At 40.3% G+C, this 25,738-nt stretch overlaps 1 protein-coding gene across 1 annotated transcript in view; it reads right to left on the bottom strand.

The window, feature by feature from the left end:
* POU6F2 (POU class 6 homeobox 2) overlaps positions 1 to 25,738 on the bottom strand; it is a gene marked incomplete at both ends in the record, with an annotated part of 307,735 nt that overhangs the window by 4,238 nt on the left and 277,759 nt on the right. Inside the window, 2 exons of the mRNA XM_082045495.1 lie at positions 8,813 to 8,981; positions 21,791 to 21,997. Of these exons, the coding sequence (XP_081901621.1) occupies positions 8,813 to 8,981; positions 21,791 to 21,997 (376 nt within the window). The remainder of the gene's footprint in view (positions 1 to 8,812; positions 8,982 to 21,790; positions 21,998 to 25,738) is intronic.

Raw genomic sequence — 25,738 nt, 5'->3', positions numbered from 1 at the left:
ACTCCTGAAAATGCTCCGAGTGAGGGGATGCTTGGGCTCCTCACTGCCATTTGTCCCTTGTAAAATGTCCCCCAGGTTGACAAATCGTGTTCCCCATTTCCCATTCTTATCACATACAGAAGGAAGGCTGGTGTTAATATATTTGTTTGCAGTCTATGGGGAGGGCTAAATATATGCACGAGCTGCCTGCGTTTTTAATTTGACATCAAGACTTTGTGCTTCATCTAAAATTAATGCCTAATAAGGAGATTCAAAAATCTTCCTTCCCTTTTGCACAATACCCAACTCAAGCCATCAGCCAAATGTCCAAAATAACTCAGCAAATGAACAAGCCCAAACAACATGCTGCCTTTAAAAACTCCTTAATTTAAAAATAATCTTTTGAAATATGCCCTTCTGAGAAGCAGCCTTTCAAGCTTTTCATTTTGCCTCCTATCAGGTGAATAATCAAGGAGTAGCAACATCAGCCATTAGGCATTGGATGGTAATGCTGCACAATTTTTTACTTTTACATTAGCCCCTCAGAAGATAATGCTTTATGATGCTGTGAGAATAAATCTGTCCTTCCTCTCCATAGCGGTTTACTGACACAGAAGCCTTTGTCCCTGAAAGGGCACATAATAAAGCATGTCTACCACAGGAAAGCTCCTTTGGTGCTGGATAACTCGGTCAATTTAGGACTTATCAAGGGAAATGACACAACAGCTGGAGAATGGAACTTTTTTTTTCCCCCAAGCTACTGATCCCTGGCTAAATGAAAGCGTTTGCCAAATCGGAGACAGCATGGGACTGGGATGGTGGAAGATTTCAAAGTGTTGTGCAATCCTGCGTGTAGTGAAGTCATTCTCCCAGCGAGACATCTCTATTGTTCTTCACCTCATTCCTCAGACTTCTTAGGTGAAAAGTTTGCAGCACAATAACCCATCAATTTCTGTAAATGCAAGCAGTTGTCCACGGACGGTACTAGACTACATTACTATTCTGAACCCTATAGGAGAGTGGCTCCTGCTAGTACTACTATAGCTAAGGGATTGTCAGCATTATAGTAACAAAGCTTTTATTTTCAGGGTTTTATAAACCTGATGTAAAATTCTCTTATGATGGAGATGTCCTATAAAAAATCTGTTAGTCCAATAACAGAAGGAAGAGGTTTTTCTGCTATATAAGTGTAGCCTATATCAATTTGCAGCTTGAGTGTAAGAAGCACACATAGCAATAGTATTTTAAAAATACCTGGGGACCACATGCACTATGCATACAGGTAAACATGCATGTAGGCTGAACCTAGTTTTGACAATGCTCCACACTCAACATCATCCCCCCTGTTGTCAGTGCAGTCCTTGAGCTCACCTGTGCACACAGGCATGCACTCATTCAGTATAAAGCTAGGGTGCATAGTATTTGGTTTTAAGCCATCAGCCTTGTGACAGGGGCCACTCAGGCTTGTAAAGTAATTGCCTTTAGAGGTGTGCAATTTTCCTACTCACCCCATACACAGTGTACCTAGCATACCAGTTCTGATTTTCAGACACACAGAATGGATCTGGATGCTTATCTGCCCTTTTGGTCTCTGAAGAGCAACTGATAAATGTACAAAACATCATAAATGATAATGGCCTCAAAGATTCCCTTGAGTAAAGTCTGCTAAGATAGTGACCTTCACCACCTCTTTCCTTCCTCCACTCTAAGGCCTCTGACTAAGGCTATTTGGGATGTGACAAAGGACAATTCAGAGAACTTTCAAAGTAGCAAACACTATGGCAACTGGTATCTGTAAACTACCCCAGCTCCTCTTAGGAATAAAAAGGAAGGTAAGAAAGCTAAGGGATTATTTGCTTTCATATGATTATAGAGAAATTCTTCCAAGTTCTGATGGATCCTTCTAGTATGCCATTGTTGGAACAGGGAATATCATGGAAAGTTCTTCCCTTCTTGGGGGCTTGGATGTGGAAATAATTAGGCTGAGCTCTCCTTGAGATGAGAAAAAAAAGATCTTTGATGCACTTCAGGAATATGGGAGTATGTTATAATATATGGTGGAGTATCTGTTGAGAAAGAATCTTCATTCTTACCTAGTATCTTTGGGAGGAAGAAAGTACTAACAGAGATGGATCAAAACACTAAAGCCTTTTATCCCTGAACTCTAGGAAAAATAATGTTTGTATCAAATCAGAACCACTTCTACTTCAGGTGTGATTCAAAGCCCTTTGAGATCCACAGAAGTAGTTCCTTGATTTCTGTCAGCTCCATAAAACTCAAATAGTACTATGAAGACCACTCTGTTAACATCATCATATAACATTGCTGGTCTGTTTTACTCTATTGCCATTAAAATGCCATCAATACATGATCTTTGACTCTGTGGACTAATACATACACATATATTAACATATACAAATAGATAATGAACTCTGTTTTAATAAGTTCTGAGCTCTCAGAGCAGTTAACTGTATTATGTACTTCACATTGTAGGAAGAGCAGCTTATTGAAGACTGTAAATAAAATGGTGCTTTTAAGTGGATATCCTAGAGAAGGCAGCACAGTGCCAACAAGAAAATCAAGAATACCAGTCTCACTGAGTGGTTGGGATCTACAGTAATGGCATTTAAAGACGCCCCGTGTACATTACGGCTTGATAAAACAATGGCTGTTGTGTCTATGAAGCTCCTGTGCGCTGGAGAAAGGTGAGAGAGTTGTTTGGAAGCATTTTAGGGGATATGTGTGCACATCCCCTAACAAAAAGGAAGCCAGCTAAAATTCCCCCAGATGTCCTGATGGATGGTGAAGGTGAGCAAGCAGAGTGGAAGAAATAAAATCCAAAGGCTCTCCCTTCTGCACTGAAACCCCCTTTTTCCTGCTGAAGGGAATACTACTCCCACCTTTGAATTCTTCACAAAATCCCATATAAGTTTGTTGGTGAGTACAAATTTGCTGTGATTTTAATATTATTAGTTAGGGGAAGGAGTTGCTACAGAGAAATCAGTGCACCCTGAAGGAGAAAGTGAATTTCTGTTGTGCAGAGTTGTACCATGGGAGGGATTACAGGGGATGATTTCCCCAGTCAGACAGGAGGAGAAATAGCTGGCAGAGGAAGTCGAAGGGAAAGTAAATTGGATAAGAGAGGCAGGACAAAACATTGTTAATGAAAAATAGAACTGAGCTCAGGGGAAAGGAAGACGAATAATTTGTTTGTGGGAGGCATTTTAATTTTATAGTAACAGATGACAGTAAAATGAATTTGGAAGGCAGAAAGGAACTTCATGGAAACACAAGTCTCAGATGATGAGGAGAAACCAGTGACTTCCACAAAGAGAACATACGGTAGAAAAGTTAAAGAAATTAGCAGAGTGATGCATCTGAGAAGAGGAAAATGAAATGGGAAAAAAGAAGGAATTATGACGTAGAATTTAATGAAGAGGAAACAAAGAAAAGAGAACAGAGATAGGATGAGACAACATGAAGAAATCATACAGAAGGTACAAGAAGGGTAGAGATGAATCTTGCAGTCCTTGCTTAGGCAGAGCTTCTATTTAAATGTCCTTCACAAACAACCATAATTGTCTTTATAAGACACTTGTTGCTGGTGAGTGATGAACTGGTGATGATGAGATAAAAGGGAGAAGCTATAAAGAACACAAAAATCTACAGGAAAAAAAAAGACAGGAAATAAAAAAAGAAGGAAATGCACTTTTTTAATTATTAGGAAACATTAAAGTAACAATGTAAAATTATACAGAAAATATGACTAGAATGAAAAGTAAAAGGAATAAAAACAAGAAACATGGAACACAAAAGTTAGTGAAGTCCAATTCTGATCCCTTTCTCATAGCACTCCAGTAATTTCACTGATGTGAGGCAGCCGCTTGTAAATAGAGATAATCTTTTTACAGTAAGCCCAAATAATTATATACTGAAGTTATGTTGTGCTAAGCAATTCAATTAACAGAATAAGGCAGCTGAATATGCCCAGTTTTACATGAACTTTGCTATACTCAGCAACAATTTCTGGAATATGGCAAATCTCTGCTCGACTCTTGGGCCTCTGCTGGAGGACTGGCCTGCAGCTTTGGAACAAAAGAGGAAAAAGAAACAACGATATTCCTGATCAGGAGGCCACAAGTTGTTTCTTGCTGCCCTCATGCCAATGGGTTTCTTTTAGGACCACTGACCCATTGCAGGCCTCATCCCTCTAAAAGACTTTGAATGGACTTTGGCAGACACAAGATTTCCATGGTAGGCCTGTTCTACAAAGCTCTGTCAGCCAGTGTGGGAACTGGGACACTAAGGAGGTTTTATTCAATTATGGGCCATAGGCCTGACAAAGCGATGCTCCTGCCTTTCAGAGATCTGCGCCCAGACGCTGAATGGATTCTGCAAAGGAGCAAAACAGCCTATTTATTTCCCTGTGTGCGCTCAAAATTGTATGCAAATGGGTTTTTAGCCACATGAAACCATTTTCCGTTTTGTGAAGATCAATTAAGTCTATTTGTGTTAAAAGATAGTATTACTCATGACAACAAAAAGCTATAAAGGATTCTGTCTGTCTTTTCATATTTCATTACACAGATGTTTTGGTCTTTCCCTACTGAACTGACCATATTTTCTTCTTTCTTGTAAGCTTTTTCCACATTACTAGAAACCAGCAGGTAGCTCTCGTCTGCCCTGGAACATTGTCACTCACACGGCAGCTCAAGCAGGGTTATGCATGCAGTGTTACCTCCGGGTAGTGGTTGGCTACAGGCTCTTGAGATTATGCTGGATATCCATCAAGGACCATCGAGATGACTATTTTACTTCTGTCTGTGTGATAACACTATGTAAATGGCAGAAATGAGTTGGTTTGCCCCTTACGCTACTCAGCCTGTTGGTCTTGAATAGCTAGGGACTGGATGAAGCTGGAAACATAAATTTACAATACCACAACATTTTATTTATGTGTTATCATTATTGGGCTTTTTTACAGGAGATCCCTATCAATAGCCTCTTCCTTTGGAGTACTCTTAAGATCTGGGCCCCAGGCAATTAATTCCCAAGCACCAATGCCTTCCTCAGTCTGACTGTATGAAAAAAAGTTTATTTACTCAGAGCTGCCCACTTGATGCAATTGAACTTTCTTCTTTTTTTTGAGCAAGGGACAAGCACCCCAACTATCTTCTTTGTGCCATTCATTATATCAGGTAGGGTATTGACTATGGCTAAATTTGCCTGGCATTTGCCATCGTAAGACAAATTTCAGGTAAACTACTTCTGAGAATGAGGCTAACAAAACACATTGTTCTGTCCAGGTTAAAAAGAAATAATAATTATAATTCCCTTCTCTTCTTTAGGAAATTTCAGTTTTCCTACAACTTGAAGCGTGGCCTTGACAGGTCTCAGGGAGACAGCTGTTAAGTCCATAACGGGCTTCTTGCCATCCCAAGTATAAATCTGTCTCCAACAAGTCCAAGCAGGTGAGCCTCTAAAGCTCATATCTACTCAGCAGGGATTTGCTAGACCTCTATGTGGAGTTTTCTTTAAGATTTTCTCTGTACTGAGGATGGTTGAGTCTAAGGCTGAAGCAGATGGAGAAGAATCTCCCCTCCTATGGTTGTGGCTCTGGTCTGCTTTGGGCCAGGACAGCAGTGAAGACAGAGAGACCAGAGAGACTGACTCGCCTCTCTTCTTGGTGATCATTTTCCACACTCCTCTCATGGCTTCCAGGCAGGGTGGAAGTGGTATCTGCATGATTTGGATGCAGAGGGGAAAAAAAGTAACTTTGAGTCTGAAGAAAAATAAATGATAGAAGGGGGGAAAAAACCTGAAGACAACTAAAGAGCTAGGTTTTGAGTTTGGAGTGGAGGGATAGAAAGCCTGATTCTGCAGAGAGCAGTAATCACTGCGATAGAGGAAAGGAAACAGGGAAAAAGAGGTGTCACTAGTGATAAAACAAGGTAGAAAAGGACAGAAGCTACTTAATAAAAAGGCTGGTAAAAGGGTCACAGACATGGTCTGGGGACAGAGACTGACTGGAAGCTGGAGGGGAAGTGACACGGGAAGAGCAGTTGAGGAACAATGGACTGTGAGGAAACAACTGCAGGGAGAAGGCAAGAGTTAAAAAAGCATGGAGGTAAAGGGAACACAGGTTGTGTGAACAACGGTGTAAGGAAGCAATGGGACTGGAACAGGACGAATGGTGGAAAGAGACAAGCCTGAGAGGAACAAGTAGCAAGTCTATGTTCATTAGTGTATCTCCACCTCTTCCCCAAACTGATGTTTCTGTGTCTTATACTTCTCTGATCTCAGCCAAATCCATAAGCATAGCATGTGCCTTGTTCCTTTACAGCAGGACCAACAAGATGATAACACAAGCTATCAGCTTCTCCATCCATTCAACTGACAGAAGACCGCATATTTCTAACTATGAATATAAGCATTATCTCACCATATGACTGACTTATATTACTATTCTGCTTTTGGAACAACCTTGAAAATTATCCAAGGAAAAAATGAAACTAAAAGAACATCCTTAGAGTGGCACAAATAAACACTCGGAAGCTACAAGATGCTGGAGTTGCAGTAGTCTACAATACAGTGTAGTATAGTATTTGAGCCCCAGATTACAAGTTCTTTTTCCGCAGACCCCTGTCTTGTCCAGCGCAGAGGACAAATTGTGCTTCGTTACGGAGGACCTGATTGATGCATTGCCTTTTTACATGCTCAGTGTGCAGCCCCAGACCTCTATTAGAACTCTTCAGCAAAGACATAGTTCTTCATCTCCTCTTGAGCTCTTCTGTTTGTTTTTTTTTTAAATCTTAATTTATTTTCTTGTGTTTCTGCAAGATGAAGGTCTTCCCCTTCCCATTCAGAGAGAAGTGGACAGATATTGAGGGAAAAAGGATTTTTGGGTACCCAGTCTAGGTCAAGTAGGAGATGATTTTTTAGACTGTGTGTTTAAATGGTTCTTTATACAGTTCCACATTGAAAGTGCACTTAAAATTGTAACTGTGAGTACCAGGTTCTTCTGTAAATTAAAGCCCAGAGTCTCAAGCTGGATATTGAAGGAGTACTTGTGAAAAATCGGTTTTAAGTGACTTGTCTGCCATTGCACTGGAATTTCGTGGCAGACAGAAAGCTTCAGCTCCACAGCCCTCTACTGCCTGAAGCAAGATCATCCTTCACCCTTTTACAGTTCCCTGCCTCAATTGTTACACAATCTGGGGAACAGTTTAGTAAATCAGGTAGGGAGCAAACCCTGGGACAGCAGCCCGCCCGTTGCATTAATAATTTTGATGCATCCCTAGAACAATTCCATTGGGAATGCACTGAAAGCAGGTTGAGAAAATTTTAATCACAACATATATCTTTATCAGAAAATACATATTCTAAGAGGAATTGCACGCAGTTGAACAAGCAACTATTTTTCTAGCATCTCCTAACTTTTGATGGATTTATCCTGTGAACTTAAAAGAGCTTCTTCCATTTTGCTTTTATTGTGTAGTGGGCTTATCCACATGGGGAAATTGACTGGAGTAACTATTGTGGGGTAGAGTACCCCTCAACAGTTATTCTAGAATATTTTTTAATAAGAATGTCCACAAGAGAGGCTATTCTGGACTAGCCACTGAAAACTAATTTATTCTGCACAAGCTATTTTAGTAAATTTTCCCACACAGACAAGGGGTAACTATGTATTTTTAACATGAAGTCTCTTATTTGTGTTCTTCCTACAAGCTTGCCTACATGAAAAAATTTACTGACAGAGCAATAGCAGTATATTTATATCACTATAATTATCTCTGTATCTATATGTTTTATGTACTTACAGATACCAATGCAGATATTTTTATTCCAGAATAAAAGTATTCACACTGGGAGTTATACCAGCATAATCTTGCCGCTATAGCTCTGCTAGTATTTTCCCCATGTAAACAATCTCTGAAATAATCTAACCAAGATTTTTTCACATCTTCCCTTGCATGACAGTTTCTCCAGGTCCTTCATAAGCTTACATCAGTCATATATTTTACATTACCAATACAGTGTGAGCTGAAGCGTTTGTTTACTTGAAATATGTGCATGGAGTATCTTTGAACAAGGTCATTCAGTACACTCAGATTTTTGCAGATGTGCAAAAACTGTTGATGCTTCTTAACTATACTTTTAACCTGTTGGTTTTGCTATGTAAAGGTGAAAGTTAATGCTGATAAGATAATAGTGAGGACTCTGAACTGCTGCTCAGGAGGTGAGCTGTTACAACCCTAACACTGAAACTCAGTTATTTCACTGCAACGTGCTTCTCTCTCCTCTCCCATGTGTTATACTTCTTTCCTCTTTATATTCTGCACCTTTCCCTGGCAAGAAAGGTCTCTTACTCCAGATTTGTGTAGTGCTAGAGTTTGTAAAATGGTTTGCTATACTAACTAAGCAAACAGTAACAAACAAGCAGCCTAACCAAAAGTAGGAAGATGTGTCTGCCCACCAAATTCTGAGCAATGTTATTCATCATACTGACTGATTCAAAAATGTCTAATTTCTGAAGAACATAAACTGCATTTTATTTATAAGAATTGCCCTCATAAGTCAATTAATGACTGCTACCATTTTAATGACCATTTTTAGCACTGATTACAATTTCTCAAGTCATGTTTACCTTAAGCCCCATCCATGACAGCACTTAGCAGTTCTTACTGGTAAGAGTCACTCTCTACTTTGCAATATACAATCTACTATATAGTAAAAAAAAAAAGAGGGTGGGGGAAGCAGATCAGGAAACTCAGTAGTGAGGAGGACAAACAGAGGGAAGAATTAAGGAGAGCCAAGAAGCAATACTTACTGCTGACTAACTGGCCAACACTCAAAGCTGAAGAGGAGGAGGATGAGGAGGAAGAAGAGGAAGCCTGACGCACTGGGCTTTGAGACATAGATGCTTGACTGTGAGCCAAATGCAGGAGATTGGGTTGTGAGGCTGCTTGTCCCACTTGCGTCTGGGAGGGCTGATGGAGCTATATGTTAAAAAAATGTAAAAATAGGTATTTAGAAAACGAAGCAGTAACAGGAAACTTTAATTGCACCATCTCACTCATCTACTTCTGGGGAAGAAATCCCATAGAAGCATTAAATACAATGGACTTAGTTCAGGTGACAGTGTTACAGCAGGAGCTCCTTCGAATTCTGATCTACCATTTTTTCCCAGTTTAATCAGAGACAATCTATTTAGAAACTAAATACTTGTTTGAAATGGGTGACAAGAGACCTATGACATTCCCAGCAGCATTCTGATTTAATGAATACATGTCCTTACCTGTTTTCTGACTCACGAAGTCAGACTTTTATTTCCTACATAGATTTTCATATAAATCAGCACTGTTTCAGAGAGGTCCTTTCATACTGCAGGACCAGGGCCAAGAAGAGCAGGAATGGGGAAAAGAAGATAAAGTGGGGGAAAATCCCTTTCCTGCAGAAAGCAATAATTTGTTTTATGACATTATATCTAGAAAACAAACCAAAATATTGACATCTTATTTCTCAATTGATAAATTGTCCTTGTCTAAAACATGTAGTAAACCTTCTGAGCCCCATTCACATCAGGACTGTGTCGAGTCAGACATATCTGAAAGTCCAGCAAGTACAGTAGATGCAAATGATACACTGTGATACATGAAACTGGCTTTACAATATTTTTTTTTACAGATTTTACCACAGTGCAGACTTTGGTTGTTCACTAGGGAAAAGGAAAAAGCCATTAATCCCTTCTGCCTAGAATAAGCTTTTAAGTGGGATTGAAAATTAGGAAAACTCTCGGGTACTGATTTTCACATAAAACTCCCAGCAGATGCGAAGGGCAGGCTCTCTACAGAATGAAGGTACAAAACAGACCTCACAGTTTTGATTTGGCTTCCAGTGGTCCAATACAGCCCTTTCAGAGCCTAATATACAGTAACATAGTCCTGATACACTCAGGTGACAGCTACTTCTCGTACCTTTATTTTATGTTGATTCTTGATATTGATCAAGAAATATTGCAAAAATTTACTAAAAGGCTCCACTTTTAAGTGATAGCTGTTATCTGCGTTCTCAGAAAGGAGGAAAGATAAAAGCCTATTTGGCCTTGCTTGAAGTCAGTAATTTAAATCTGTTTCTTGAATTCTAAGGAGTATGAATTTTTCTCTTTTGATATTTAACTGAACAAATAACTTCAGAAAAGCAACTGAATTGATTACTAATACTCAAATTATATATAATATGCTCCCAGAGCACATAGAAATTACTGATGCTAAGCAGACAGCAATTTATATGGCATAGTAGATAAAGGTATCTGATCACATTCAAGACGACACTTTTCTGTGTAATACAATTTTAATGACATTATTCCCATTATGTGTCTGTTTAAGAATGGAAAAAAATTACAATTCTTTTTTCTACCTCCCACATGGAATGATATACCACAAAACGAGGTAAAAAAACTTGAGTTACCCTTTAATAATAATAAAAATTATTTATCTGTCCAGTTTGAGCCTATTCTAACTTCCCTAGGGATCAAGAAACAAAACAATTTTATTATCTCGAGGAGGTTTTTTGTGATCAAGCACGTTTTTTTAAAAAAAGAAAACTGTCCCTTTATCAAAGGGATAATAGTTGAGAAACTGATTGAAAGGTTTCCAGATTTCAGACTCATGCAAGCACTGGGCATCTTTAAAAAATGTCACTAAGGGCTGGATTTTAACTAATAGAGAGCTTCCAACCCATAATGTCTACTTTTCTAATATCTGATCCTAGGGAAGCAGTTCACTAGGAGGGCCGGCCTCCTCCAAATGCTGCAGAAATAGGCTGCCTGTTCATTACACTCACATCACTCCAGTTTGCAGCTTTCAGAAACAGGCAGGTGTTTGGGCTCTGGGTCTGTTGTCCAAGGGAACCTCTGGCAAAACTAAAGATTTCAGCCTAGAAAAGTGTTGTATTCAGATGAGTTAGATGCTTTCGCACTATCTGGAACGGTCTTAAAGATGTCAGTGCTTATCTGCAAGGATGGAGGAGCAAATGTGGTAGCGGTCTTTAAAAAGAAAGATCTGCAAAATTATAGTCCAGTCAACTAAATTTCAACCTGTGGAAAAGTGCTGAAGAAAATAATCAAACAATCTGTAAGCACCCGCAAGAAAACAAGGTAGCAACAGACAACATGGATTGTTAGGAACAAACTGTGTCAAACCAATCTGATCTCCCTCTCAGACAGGGTAATTGGCCTTGCGGACAGGGAAAAAGCAGTAGGTGGTTTGACTTTACAAGTCTCTCAACACCCCCTTGTGTGACATTCTTTATAACCTAGGGAAACATAGTTTAGGTGAAATTGCTGCAGAGTGAATGCAAAAGCAGTTGGAAAACAAAACCAAGAGGATAGATATCTATCTGTGGAAACGCAAGCGTGCATGTATGGTGATTCACAGAAGCCTGTCCTTCTTCTGCACTTCTCAATATTTTTTTAATGACCTAGATGATGGAGAAGAGAACATGCTTACTAAATTTACATGCCGATTTATATGCTGGGAGGGACTTTTGATAGGTTAGAATACAGGACTAGGATTCAAAATTATCCTTTCACTTTGAACATACCACCAGCAATGCTGGGGTGGTGCAAAAGCGAAGAAAAGGCAACTCCCATACCAAGCTGCGTGAGTGGGAGTGATGTCTGCAGTGCATGTGAAGAATCTCCTTTTCTAAAAAGCACTGGAAAGACCTCTCCAGAGGGGGCACAGCTAGATGCCGCACTTCAGAAAAGATCTGCACCAACTGGAGGAGAATAATTAGAGTGGCTGAAGGCCTGGGAGTTAACTGAGGTGTATGAAGACACCTGGAATAAACTAGTCATCTTTAATCTAAAAAAGGGGAAACTGAGGGGGATACGATGCCTGCCTCAAATACAGGCAGAGCTAATGAAAAGAGGAGAGAATGATTCTCAGGGAGGGGTTTCAAGGCAGCCAGCATGGCTTTGACAAGGGCAAATCCTGCCTGACCAACCTAGTGGCCTTCTAAATGAAGTAACTATCAGTGGACAAAGTAAGGGCTATGGATGTTGTTTATATGAAATTCTGTAAAGCCTTTGGCACGGTGCCCACAACATCCTTCTCTTTAATTTGGAGAGGTTTGAATTTGATGGGTTGACTGTTTGGTGGATGAGGAATTGGCTGCGTGGTCACACCCAGAGAGTAACAGTCAATGGCACAATGTCTGGATGGACATCAGTGACAAGTGGTGTTCCTCAGGGGTCTGTACTGGGACAGTACAGTTTAATATCTTCATCAATGACACAGACAGTGGGATCGAGTGCACCCTCAGCAAGACTGCAAATGACACCAAGCTGAGTGGAGCAGCTGACACACCTGAGGGATGGGACACCATCCAGAGGGACCTGAACAAGCTGGAGTAGTGGGCCCATGCGAATCTCATGAGGTTCAACAAGACCAAGTGCAAGGTCCTGCAGCTGGGTTGGGGCAACCCCCAGTATCAATACAGGCTGGGGGATGCAGGGATTGAGAGCAGCCCTGCAGAGAAGGACATGGGGGTACTGGTGGGTGGAAGATTGGACATGAGCCAGCAACGTACACTTGCAGCCCAGAAGGCTGATTGTATCTTGGGCTGCATCAAAAGGAGCGTGGCCAGCCAGCAGGTCGAGGGAGATGATTCTGCCCCTCTGCTGTGCTCTGGTGAGACCCCACATGGAGTCCTCAGTATAGGAAAGACACGGACCTGTTGGAGAGGGGCCAGAGGAGGCCACCAAGATGATCAGAGGGCTTGAACATCTCTGCTGTGAGGACAGGCTGAGAGAGCTGGGGCTGTTCAGCCTGCAGAAAAGAAGTCTCCAGGGAGACCTTATTGTGGCCTTTCAGTACTTAAAAGGGGCCTATAAGAAAGATGGGGACAGACTTTTTAGCAGGGCCCGTTATGACAGGACAAGAGGTCGTGGTTTTAAACTAAAAGAGGGGAGATTCAATTTAGATACAAGGAAGAATTTTTTTTTACAATGAGGGTGGTAAAATACTGGAACAGGTAAAACACTGGCCCAGGTTGCCCAGAGAGGTGGTAGATGCCCCATCCCTGGAAACATTCCAGGCCAGGCTGGATGAGGCTCTGAGCAACCTGATCTAGTTGAAGATGTCCCTGCTTATTGCATGGCAGTTGGACTAGATGACCTTTGAAGGTCCCTTCCAACCCAAACTATTATATGATTCTACAACTCTCTTACATTTAATAGTAGAATGAGGCAAAATAACCTGGAAGATTCAAATTAGGTGCTGCTAAAAGCTGTCTAACATGGCCATGAAGCACTGGCATAAATTGCTGGGGGAACCTGTGGAGTTCCTATGAGAGTGCTTAGGAGCAAGTTAGACAAATACTGGAATGGCTGATCTGCCTGAGAACAACAGAGGGGACTGGATAATCTCTTGAACCTTGACCTTCCAGCCTCAAACTTTATGATTCGATGCTATTTCCCATCAATGTTTCTCAGGGAGAAATACATGGTAATGCAAGACACAGATGGCAAATCCAACATTTTCCAGTCATGCTACCCATGAACACTTCGACTGTTGAACATGTACACAATAAACTTGATGCTTCCAGGAAGCACCAGAATGAGAGGGGATTCTGCATTTTTCAGCTGTGCGTACAAAGTACGTACACAGGTGCAGCCACTATGTGGCACATACACCATATGCTAGTTAAGTCTAGGAAATGTGTAATTCTCTGTACATGTATTGCAAAATGCATTTGCAAGTGTATTTTTGAAATACCTGTGATGCCCAGAAGCTTGGCAGTTTTCTTGTCTGACATCCATAAATCTTTGGACAAGTGTAAGAAATTTTCAGAATTTAGCTGGGCAAAAAAAGAATATGGCTCGTGAAGTCCGGATGCACAGTGACATTAGGTGTAACAACAGTACGTAAGGGATATTTACAGATTGTTGGTTTCTAACTCACTGCTTGTGAGGAAAAAGGGAGCAGTGGGGTTGGAAAGAGAAGAGTCACCTTAAGGCCTGACCAGGGGCTGAGGGAGGATTCCATCTTTACCTCCCCACATAATTTCCAGCACACCCCCAGTTTTATAGACGTGACAGTTAAGCTGTAAATGTCCTGCTTAAAGAACAATGATAGTTATCTATGTCATGAAATTGCATTAAAATACTCTATCTCTTTTCATCCACTATAATTTCCACTCCAGAAATAGCCTTAAGGAGAGGCGACGATTAGATTATGAATTAGATTCTAGATGACAGAATCCATTCAAACTTGCAATAGCTGACTTTTCCCCATTTTGGACATGTACATATGATATGAATTATATTTATGACTGTTGTGCATTTTCCATCCAAAGACAGAAGGAGGCACAGAAATTACAGAAGCAGTTGCTCTAAGTGCCATTCCGTGTAGGTGGATATAGTAGACACGCCGAGAATGATGACCGTATGCAACACAGATCAGTATCTGGCAGGAATATATGTATGCACACTACGGCTAGAGGAATATGAGAAGCATAAAGTGCAGCTTAATACTTTATAAGAATAAACTGAAAAATGCGAAGGCCTGATTCTTACTTCTTTTACATCAGTGTTACATGGTGAAGGTAGTACTTATTGATAACTGCAGAGGTGAAGAATGAATTAGCTAAATTATGTTCTTAAATTATGTGTGCAGGATATTCCGCCCTTGGGGTGGTTGACTGGAGTCTTGTATTAAGGTCTCATTAAGAGATCAGGGATGTTGTTGCCTGCATCCAGAAAGTTACATGATAGTGGTAGAGTAACAAGATATTTTGCATATGCTGAGGCAAGACAAAGAAACTAAGTGGAAATAAATAAAAACTTTTGAGAGACTATTACCCTGTATCATGACAGAACTGCTACTGGTTCTACAGAGAGTCTGGACAAATAGCAAGGGCAAAATATGGCCCTAATGGAAGGGAGAAGAAAGTAATGGGTTTAAATTGCAGTAAGGGAGGGTAGGGTCAGACATCAGGGAGACCTTTCTAATGCCAAGGAGAGTGGCCTAGGTTGCCTGGGGATGTCAGGGAACCTCCATCACGGAAGGTTTTTAAGAACAGGTTAGACAAACATCTGTCAAGAATGATACAGGGACAGTTGATCCTGCCTGGGGCAGGGGGGATGGACTACATGACCTCTTCGGGTCCTTTCCAGTCCCATTTTTCTATAATTCAGTGAAAAGGAAATCTGAGAGATGAGGAAACACAACAAATTAGAGATGACAGAGGTGAAAAAGACAAATATAACAAAAAGGGCAGAAGAGATGAAACTCAGAGGAGTGGCATAGAGAGGAAGATTAAACAATTCCCTTTATGATACAAATAAAGATTTTCAGTTTTTTCTGATATCACTCAGGTCTTCCTGGAAAATATGGACTTAGATCTAGTAAAGCCTAAAGTCCATCGAAGGCGCTGAAAAATAAACACCTTGACATAAAAAGACATTGCCAAACACTTTGAAATGCCATGATAATGCCTTGCAGAAGCAGTAGTTTAAGTGTTCTGTGCTTCCATTTTTCCTGTAAATGCAGTTCTCTGCTCCACCTCCATTTCCTAAAATGTGCATTACATTTATTTTTGAGAAAGAGCGGTGGTTTGCTATGGCCCCTCCATGGTTTGGGAGCACCATGGCAGAGGATGTTTGTTGTCAAACTGACTCATACTGCATGGCCAGACGTGGGCTTCAAAAATGTTTTCTTACATCTTCCAGCACATAGAGAGAACAAGTTATTATGCATATCCACATGCTTCATGGCAAATTGCTTTCACAGTCAACTCTGCCAGGATATTTCCCAAATATCTTACTCCCATCACCCTAATTTAGCTTACTCAACTAAATTCAAGTAAGTGATTATGTGAATCTGAAAGCTATTTGATGCTTATTAAGTATCTTCTCAGTGAAGTCTAATATAGCATAGTATATATAATATAAAGGACCTCGTTACACGCTTAGACTGACAGAATAGGTACATTTGAAATCTAGCATAGAAAAGCTCTTTGGCTTCACACAGGCTGTGCACGCACTCAGCTCAAAATGAAGACAACAGCAAAGTAGTGCTGGTGTGCTGCGGACGTAACTGTGGGTAGGACTTTGACAGCAACTGCTGAAGTTCTTCCAAAGCCTTTCTGTGGGATCAGAACTACTTTCAAAGCACACGCTATGATTGAAGGTCTCTCAGCTCACTAAACGAGGTCGAGGACACCACCAGGCTTCTATAGAAGATATAATTTTATATGCAAGTCAACTGCATCAGTCATCTTTCTGACCTCCATCAGGAATGATATAATGTCAATAGAATGATATAATGTCAATATTACTGTAAGACTTAAAGGTGTAGGTAAGTGCATAACTCAAATGTAACAGTAACAGTGAACAGTGCTTTACTCTCTCTATGCCTCACTTCCTTAGAATTACACAGGTAGTGTAGTGATATTTTCCTATTCCCAGTGGTGTGCTGCAGTTATATTGGCTTTTTTTGAGATGCCCTATTCCTGCAAGTGGAGATGCCACAAAAAAAGCCTGCTCAGGAATAGACGTAAGTCACAAGTCAAGCATTCATGCTGTGGCAAGGAAATTCTGATGTAGGCCCTTGTACTGGTAAAAAGTCTGGTAATCTTGACTACCAAAAATCTAGTAATTTTATCCATGGATGAAATGTAATTATGCCACACTGATGGTAAAGGAAAGGAGAAAGAAATGAGAAAAAATGTCACCATCATCATTGAAAGTCATATAAAAGGCAAAAGAAAAACAAAGTTGGATTGAAACAACACAGTTTAGTTGTTATATTCAAACACAGAGAAGGAAAAGTGCATTTCTCATTAAATAAGACAGCATCAAAGCAATAAAATCATTGCAGAGAGAAAATGATTGTGAGATGGTTAGAATTTAATGGGAGAGGATACCAAGAGCTTGCATGGAATTGTGATAATGAGATGGTAGGGTGTATGTGGTAAGTCGAGATTGCAGAAAAGAAAATGTCTGGCATGAAATTTGGAAAGCAGATGTACAAGAATGACCATCAGAGAGGTGTCTGTGTCTTTTCAACAGTGAATCTGGAGCATGACAGCCAATGACAACGATGATGGGGAACTGACTACGTAAGAAAATGCTGCCTGGTAGCTTGTTTTATTGTGTCGGAGTTGGCAGGAGCCCAAAGCTGGTACTACTACAAGACACGATGAATTATGAAAAGTTCTGGCAGGCAGTGTAGATAAAACAAGACTGAGGACAACTGGCACTACGGGCCTGATTTAATGAATCTAGCAGGTAGAAGGAAAGAGCCAGACAGCTGCAAGAAGAGAAGCTGCTTGATGAGGTACACTGGAGAACAATATAATGTGTAGAAGTTGCTTCTGTGTGGGGAAGCAAATAGTTATGAAAACATCAATTATTAGGAAAGCTGTTTCAGGAATTCATAAAGAATAATGTGTTTTGAACCCCAGTGATCATGGGTAGCTGCATTCTTCTTACCTAATTTCACTCATCTAAGTCTATCCTAAAATAGCTGCCCTAGCTACCTCTCACATCAATGGAGACAATAGATACCTTAAGATACCTATTAGATATTCAACCTACCTAAACATTATTCTATTTTGACAGCTTGAGTTGCCCATTAGACATGGATATGTCTCCTTGCCTATGAATCTTTATCTCTACAGGAAATCTAGTGAATGAGCTTCCACCAGATACCTAACTGCTCTGTTAAGCAAGGTGAATCCTTTCCTAAATTTCCTAAGACTCCAATTCATGGTTCAAGTTCTTCTGTCAGTTGTGTTGGTGTTAACACATGTTGTTAAAGATGTGAAAGAACACCTTTGATATGAAATAACAAGGTTTTCATATCTGATAGCAAATACCAATGCTAACAAGTTGTCACAACAACCTCATCTGTTCTTAAAAAGAAACAAAAACCAAAAAACAACCAGTGCATTCAGCCATGCGACCTGACAAAATCCTTCCAAGCGTCATGGAGGAAGTGCAGAAGTTGCAGTTACAAAGTACTCTTCTATTATGAGATATAAACATCTTAAAAAAGCAAGAAACATACAATTAGGGAATAAATCTTCCTTTTTCAAGAAGGGAGATTACAAGTAGAGATCAAGGGATTTATATGAAATTTTTTTAATGATTTTAGCAGGCAGCAAGAAAAGACGTTGAACAATGGTGAAGCTGAATCAGCAGGAGGAACATGAGAATTTCTTAAGTGAGTAGAGAATACCATGAACAACTTAGAGATCCTGTTTACAACACACCGGGGGAGCATTATGACAAAAGAAATACAGAGTAGATAGGTAGAAAGTCATTCACACTAAAAGGAACCATTTTAGTGACTTACATGGTAACAATCAGGGAAGCAAAGATATATCATGGTGGATACATCTGCTTATTGAAAAACCTGCTCAATGAGCAGAGATTGTTAGAAAAAAAACGGTATGTTAGGCTGTATTGAGATAAAGACAGAAAATAATGCTGAAAATATTATAATGTTATTATGTGAAACAGTGAGGCGTCCACACTGTGGTCATGGCATTCAGTTCTGATCACAAAATCTCAAAGAGATTAGTGTGGAAATTGAAATGGCTTGGAGACGGGCATTAAAAATTATTAAAGGCAAAGAAAAACTTAGGAACAGAGATAAAAAGGACACAGACTGCAACAGGAGTGCAATCAGCTGCCTGCTTTAGAAAGCCATTACAATTTTTAGGAGAATTCTTGGCATGTGCATAGATGCTGCTGCTTAGATTAGCAAAACCTTGGGCAACAGTGAAAACACCAGAGCTTTAACTACCTGGTGTAATTTAAAGAGGAGCAAATCCTACTGTGGGTAACATCTATTTACTCTTAAAAACTAGAGGAATAGGATTATAATGGAATTACTTGTGTACATTAAAAAGTAACCTATTTACCACACAGAAGAAGCAGCACTGCTTTACACTCCATGGAAGTAATCTGTGAACTCGTTTCCATGAGGAGACATTGAGGTTTTAGTCTGTCAAGTTTGAAAAAGTTGTATGAATAAATAACTCATGTAGTCTGCGTAAGTAAAGCTGACTAAAAACTATATCTGAGGCATTTAAGCCTTCAGGCTTCAGGCAAAAAGGAAGCACTAGCTTGCATTACTTAGTGACTGGAACAGGCTACACAGGTTCAATTATTGTGACTCAGCTAACAAGCAGCAGCTTACTATCATCGCTTGCAATCACTTCTCTTTCTCCTGCAATACTTCGTTTCCAAGAAAGTGACAAGTTGAAAGTTAAACTAGGATCACTACAACAGGAACATTTTATTACATTATTTATTTCCTCATTTATTTCTCTGTGACATTCTCAAAACTTTTCCCAAACTTGTCTTGTACTTTTATTTCCCTCTTCTGAAGCTTCTGTCATCAATTTACGAGACACCAAATGCAGTGTGACACTATTTTCAAAAATATTTTGAATTCCTGCTGAGCCCTCTGAGTTTGAGCGCTTGGTTCTTCTGAAAACAAGGTTTTAAACTTATAATTAAATATGCTATCACTAGCCAAACACTACAGTTTGGCAAAGTCTCTATCCAGGCAATATGGTAAATTCAGAATTTCCTTATAGCTTCTTTATTCACTTATATTCCTTATAGCTTCCTTATTCACTACTCAAATGATACAGCATTTTGTATAGTACTAGCTCAATCGCTTTTGACTTTCCATTGGCATTATTCATATGAGGAATCTGGCTCTCATACCTCTTTTCTGCTCCCATTGAAATCAATGGCAAAATTTCCCCTGACTTCTTTCAGTAAAAGCAGAAAAGCCAGTAGAGGGAGCACAAATACACAGAAATAATTTTCTGCAGTCCCTATAAAAATGAAAATGTGTACTATTTTTTCATATAGTATTTATATTATGCCCCCTTTCCCCCATGAAAAACACTGTCTTGATCAGGTGCAAGTAAGGAGGCTCTGTCTTGTTTGGTGGCCCTTCCTGCAAGCTGTGGGACCTCAGGACTCTGCGTGAGTGGCACAGACTGGATGCCCCAAAACTGATCTTGCAAAATCATGTTTTCTACTCACACAGCACTGCTTGGCAGACCAGCACAACATGGGGAACATCTCTGGCTGTGAACACAACCAGAGCTCTGCTGACTGACAGTCTGTGCTGGCCGATTGTTCTGAGAACCGCATGTGGACACGCAGGTTGGATGAACCAGCACAATAAGGCACAATGGGGCTGAAAAGTGACTTTCCACCTGGATCCCCTGCTCTCATTCAGCAAGCTGCAGCCTTCAGCAGCAGTTTGCCCCTTTATGTTAGCCCAGTGCCACTTGCCTTGAAGAGAAATATCACACTTTTGCCCACAGATACCACTGGCAGATGATGCCTGGAAGAGGTTGCTTTGCTGCAGGACTCAGAAGGTGCATTGCTCCGTGGCTGAGAAGGTCTCAGGGAATAATACAAGACGTCTATCTTCCTCTTTGCTTCTAAATTTCATGCGTTTCACAAGACATCTCAGAATTCCTATGCTTCTTGAGAGCTTCCCCCGTAAAGGAGGGAAAGACTTAATCTCTTCAGGGGACCGACCCAAAGCCAAACACCCCACCTCACACACCCCCAGGAAACCAAATGTAAACGTCTGAGTTTCTTATTCCGTTGTCAGGCTTTCCAGTGCTGTAGAACACAGAGCCTGCCCTCCCATCTATCCCACTTCGTTTATAACCACGTACATGCAACAACTGCAAAAGCACTTGCCGGTACTTTAAATCTGCTCCCATTAAATAAAATAGAGTTAGATAAATGACAAGTGCTTTGGAAAATGCCTCTGCTAGATACCACAGAGAACAGGATCGAACAAGGAGAGTGTAACCATTTGGATGTGACACATTTTCAAAACAAACAAAAAAGTCACCCTAGAGATCAATTGGCTCTACCTTTAAATTTGAAAAAAAAAAAAAAAAATCATCAGTTTGGAGATCAGGGGCTCTGGGATTCTCAGAAACACATAGAAGGCTGTTACCTGCGACTGGAGATGTAGGCAGGACTAGCAAACAAGCACTGCCAGCAGTAGCAATGCTAAGCTGAACATTTAAGTGAGTGACACTTTGATAAGTACCTTTTTGGTAATCACATTTGATGTCTTTTCTATCCTCAATTTCCTCTCCTTCAGAGAAAAAAGTTGCCCCTACAATTCTTTGCTCTACGGATGTACACAAAACTAATGAATTTTACTTTCGAGTACTATAAAAATAACTACAGAAATCTTTTCGGACCTCACTGAAGTTGCTGCTCCTATCCTGAAGTCTGTGAACTACTCAGTGCCTTAGAGTGAATGAAAATTTCCCTAAAAATATTTTGTCTGTGCAAATATGCACAGTTGTATCTGATTTTCCAGTGAAGAAGACTAATAAGTTTTTATATCTTTCTTTGTTTTGTCTGCACATATCAAAACATTTCAAACCCCAGTCTACTGGGTGACCACTAAGGAAGGAACTGAACTTTATAGGCCAGATGAGCCGTCCCTGTCTCATATTCCTACTGCACTTTTGCTGCAGAAAATTTCCCTATCTTGACCTTTAAAATGAAAAGAAAAAAAGAATAACTGGATAATCCCTGAATGTATAAATAAATCATATAATATGACATTATAACAACATATATGGTAAGCATTAATATACTATGTACAACAGAATTCAATTTTGCTTAGTAAAAATGGGAAAGAAGTGGGAGTTTTTAGAAAGACCAGGAGAGATCTGTGAGAAGATTTCTGTGCCTCTGTTTTGATAATCGTTCAGGCTACAGACGCTTTACCTGCTGGCCTGGCTTGAGCGGCGATAGTGTGATTCCCTGGGTATTGATCACTGGGAGTATCTGGTTGCCGATGACGGTAGCGATGATTTGACCCTGGGCATTGGTCAATAACTGTGGAGTTATTGGCTGCACCTGAAGTCCCTGAGCTCCACCTGCCGCCTGGCTGGAGGGGACTGGGTTAGGCATCAGTGGAATTGTTCCAATAATCTGCAAAAAGCAACACAGAAAGGGAAGCTGTACACATGCCATATATACTTGCCACACATAATTACTTGTTTTATGCATGTTAAATCAAACTTAGGTGAAATAAGCACAGAGAGATGAACATAACAGGCTGAGGGTAGAAAACAAGTGCTCCTTTACTGAGGTGATGAGGACTTTCAAACTCATTTGTCATGTCATGTACCACCTGTACATTTTACCACCATCTACTGTCATCCCCAAAAAATTTGCTGTGGCGAGAGTGTAGGAAACAATTGCTGAGCCATGCTCTGGCCCCTGGATGATGCTTTGTTCCCACCTCTCATTTTAACAGAGAGTGAAACACATGCAAATATCAGCCCTGTTTGGCTTGGTTTCTACAACTCATCTGTACAATGTTATTAACTGTGAACTGATGTGCTTAAGTAATTATCCTTGATTTACTGATACATAGTACTCTAGATCATAGAATCATTTTGGCTGGAAGAAACCCTGAAGATCATCAAGGCCGACTATAACCTAACTCTAGTGCTAAACCATGTCCCTAAGAGCCCCATCTATATGCCTTTTAAACAACTCCAGGGATGGTGACTCCACCGCTTCCCTGAGCAGCCTGTCCCACTGCTTCACAACCCTTTCAGTGAATAAATATTTCCTAATATCCAATCTGAACTTTCCCTGTCGCAACTTGAGGCCATTTCCTCTCATCCTATAACTTGCTACGTGGGAGAAGAGACCAACCCCCTCCATGCTACAACCTCCTTTCAGGTAGTTGCAGACAGCGATAAGGTCTCCCCTCAGCCTCCTTTTCTTCAGGCTGAACAGCCCCCGTGCCCTCAAGATGACCACTTATGACTCCCATGCAATCTCAAGGAGGAACAAAGAGAAATTGGTGCCTTTCAGAACATGGCTTATTAAGATACATTCATAAAAATGCAGCTGCTTTGGGATGAGAATTAAGTAGTACAACGCATCAGGAGGGCTGCTGTTAGATAAAACATTTTAGCTAACATTTCTGGGACAAATACTAGCAGAAAGAGACACTTGTGACATCTCAGATTTGAGAATACAGTGATTTCCTTAAATGTGAATGTGCATGTAAAACTAATATTAGGATGAAATGTCAAATAGATACTGAAAGAAAGCTTGTCAGTCAACAAGCTGCTTGACTGAAGAAAGTTACTCTGTTGGAAAACTCCTTTTACATGTAGAGCATTGGAAACAAACTTTGATGTAACTTTTGAATAAAACCAAATGAAGCTAGAGTCATAGGATTATTGCAACAGGAAAAGTGAAAAAAACCAAACCAAACCAAAACGCAAAACACCTCTCTATTTCCTTCACCATCTCTCCTCTGACTTTATCACAGCTCCCCAAAAACATCTGTCCCATTGTAAGGCTTCCAGTATTCCCCTTCCAGAAGCCCTGCTTCTTCCTCTTTATCCCTAACATCCACCACACTGAATGTCCCTTTGGTCTTCCTCCAGTATGACCACAGTTGCCCTGTGTCTATTATCACATAAATGGACTACTAGTGTAGACCTACCTTGTTGCTGAGAAATAGGGTGGATTATGAGTTGGCCCTCTTTTTGCTCAGTAGGGATAGTAAAAGGGTAGTTTTCCTCAGTCTATCTGCTGATTCTCATTAATAATCGTGTAAAATCTCTTTATTTCTGATAAATTTTGTTGAAATTGGTCAGCTGTTTCAAAACCTTTGGGTAGGTATGGAGAGATAGATGGATGGATGGATGGATGGATGGATGGATGGATGGATGGAAAGAGGGAGAGAGGGAGAGACAGCACTAGCCATAAGATTTGTTTCCTCGACAAAACAGACTAAAGTGTTTCTAATGAAACTCAAAGGCAAATTTGTCTCCAAACCAAATATATAATATTCCTACTGATTTAAACTATTAGTTTATATTATACCAATGGGAAATGTACAATATAGTGTAAAATTAGTTCTAAAATGATTGCTTAGTGAAAACATCAGTGGCTTTGTGGACAGACAATTAAATTTCTAAGAGCGCAAAACTAGAGAAACAGCTCTGAATCTCTTGCTAAAGATATAAAAAGGATACATGTATGAACTGGGTTGTGAGGAATAGTGGGGATCTGTGAAGACTGCTGCATATTTAAATCACCAGTGGTGATACACGACAACCCCAGAAAATCCTTCCTCAAGAAAGCATCATCCAGTGATCTCCAACTAACGCAGGCATAGCTGGAGGGGCGAGAGGCTCTCAACAGAGAATCACCCTCTTCCTTCTCTTATTAAGCCAAGACGTCACTCAATGACGGTGTCCTAATGAGCGACAGCTCCTGCAGATGTCACAGCCCGATGGTTCATCATCAATTTGCCAAACTTGCCCAGTTAGAAGTTTAGATGGGAAGACCAGAAAGCCATACAGAAAAGCAGGAGAGCTCTCCTGTGGGAGGACCTGATAGAATGCAGGCCCACCTACTCAGCTGTCTTGTAAGAGCTGCATATATCAAAACTGTTCAAAACACTGTAAAGATATCATTTAAGTTCTCCTTAATGCACTTCTAAAAGGTAGACAGATCGATACAGATTATTACCCCCATTTTACAGACCATGGAAGTGAAGCACGATGGAGCATATTCCGGCAGAGGTTGTGATTTGGAGCGTTAGCCTTCTAAGCTGGAATTGCCTTTGAGTTTCTCTCTGCAGACCAGCAGTACTTTTATGTTTTTTAAGGTGTCCCTAGCTGAACTGCAACAGCTTTACAGTTCACGTGAGAAGACGGCTCTTCACTGGGGAGGGAGGCATTTATTTATATCATTATCAGATTTCAGAATATTTTCTAAAATCTAACTTTCTGTGTGAAATAAATACAACATTCATGCAGTGCAACATGTAAATTTCTCCCAGTTTTTGACGACCTAAAATATTCATGGGTCACAAATATATTATTTTGCTTTTACCATATGTCACCAAACACAAGGAATAACCCTTCTTAATTTTAGCAGCACAAACACAGCAAGGGCCTCTCCTTCCTTTGCCATGTCAGTAAAGGACATGACCTTGGAGTGTCATTACTCCAATATAACATTAACTATCAAGGTCCTAATCCCAGCAAAGCAAAAATGCTGTGCTGGTGTTATCAGTAATAGAAATGTTTGCATTCACATTTAAAATGCATTTCTTGGACTGCAGTTGGACATTTTATAGAATGACAGTGCTGAAGTGGACAGTTTGTAAGGTCAGAAGCAGAAGGCTATCTATATGTATTAATGTGTGTCACACACCGTGCTGTACATGGCGTGCTGTACATGCACACAGCCAGAAATGGTGCAGGGGAAACATAGAGATGGGAGAGGTGTTCCAGAAGGACAAAAGAACAAATGCCCTCGGGGTGTTGCTATAGAAGCCAAGGGTAAATCTGAATGTGAAAGAGTTTTCCTACTTCGTGAAACTTACCAAGATTTCATTTTTTTTTTTTCTTTCCCATTTTACACCAAAATAAAGTAAAATCCTGTCTGGTTAAAAGCAAGACATCCACCTGTCTCTAGTTAACAGGGCTACTGTTATAGCATGCAATTTTGATATGACTGAAGCCAGATTCAAGTTACCACTTCTCCAAGTACTCTTTCCCAAATATCCTCACAGATCCCTGATTCACACTGCTCGACTCTGTATGAATAAGTAAAATATTCCCTAGGGTGGAGTACTGAAACTGGATCCTCTCCTCAAACCTTGTGTCGCTGTCCTGATGCTGGGGCAGA

Source organism: Streptopelia decaocto (genome assembly GCF_964273445.1).
Source record: "Streptopelia decaocto genome assembly, chromosome: 2".
NCBI lineage: Eukaryota > Metazoa > Chordata > Aves > Columbiformes > Columbidae > Streptopelia > Streptopelia decaocto.
This window is presented reverse-complemented; position numbering and strand designations above follow the sequence as displayed.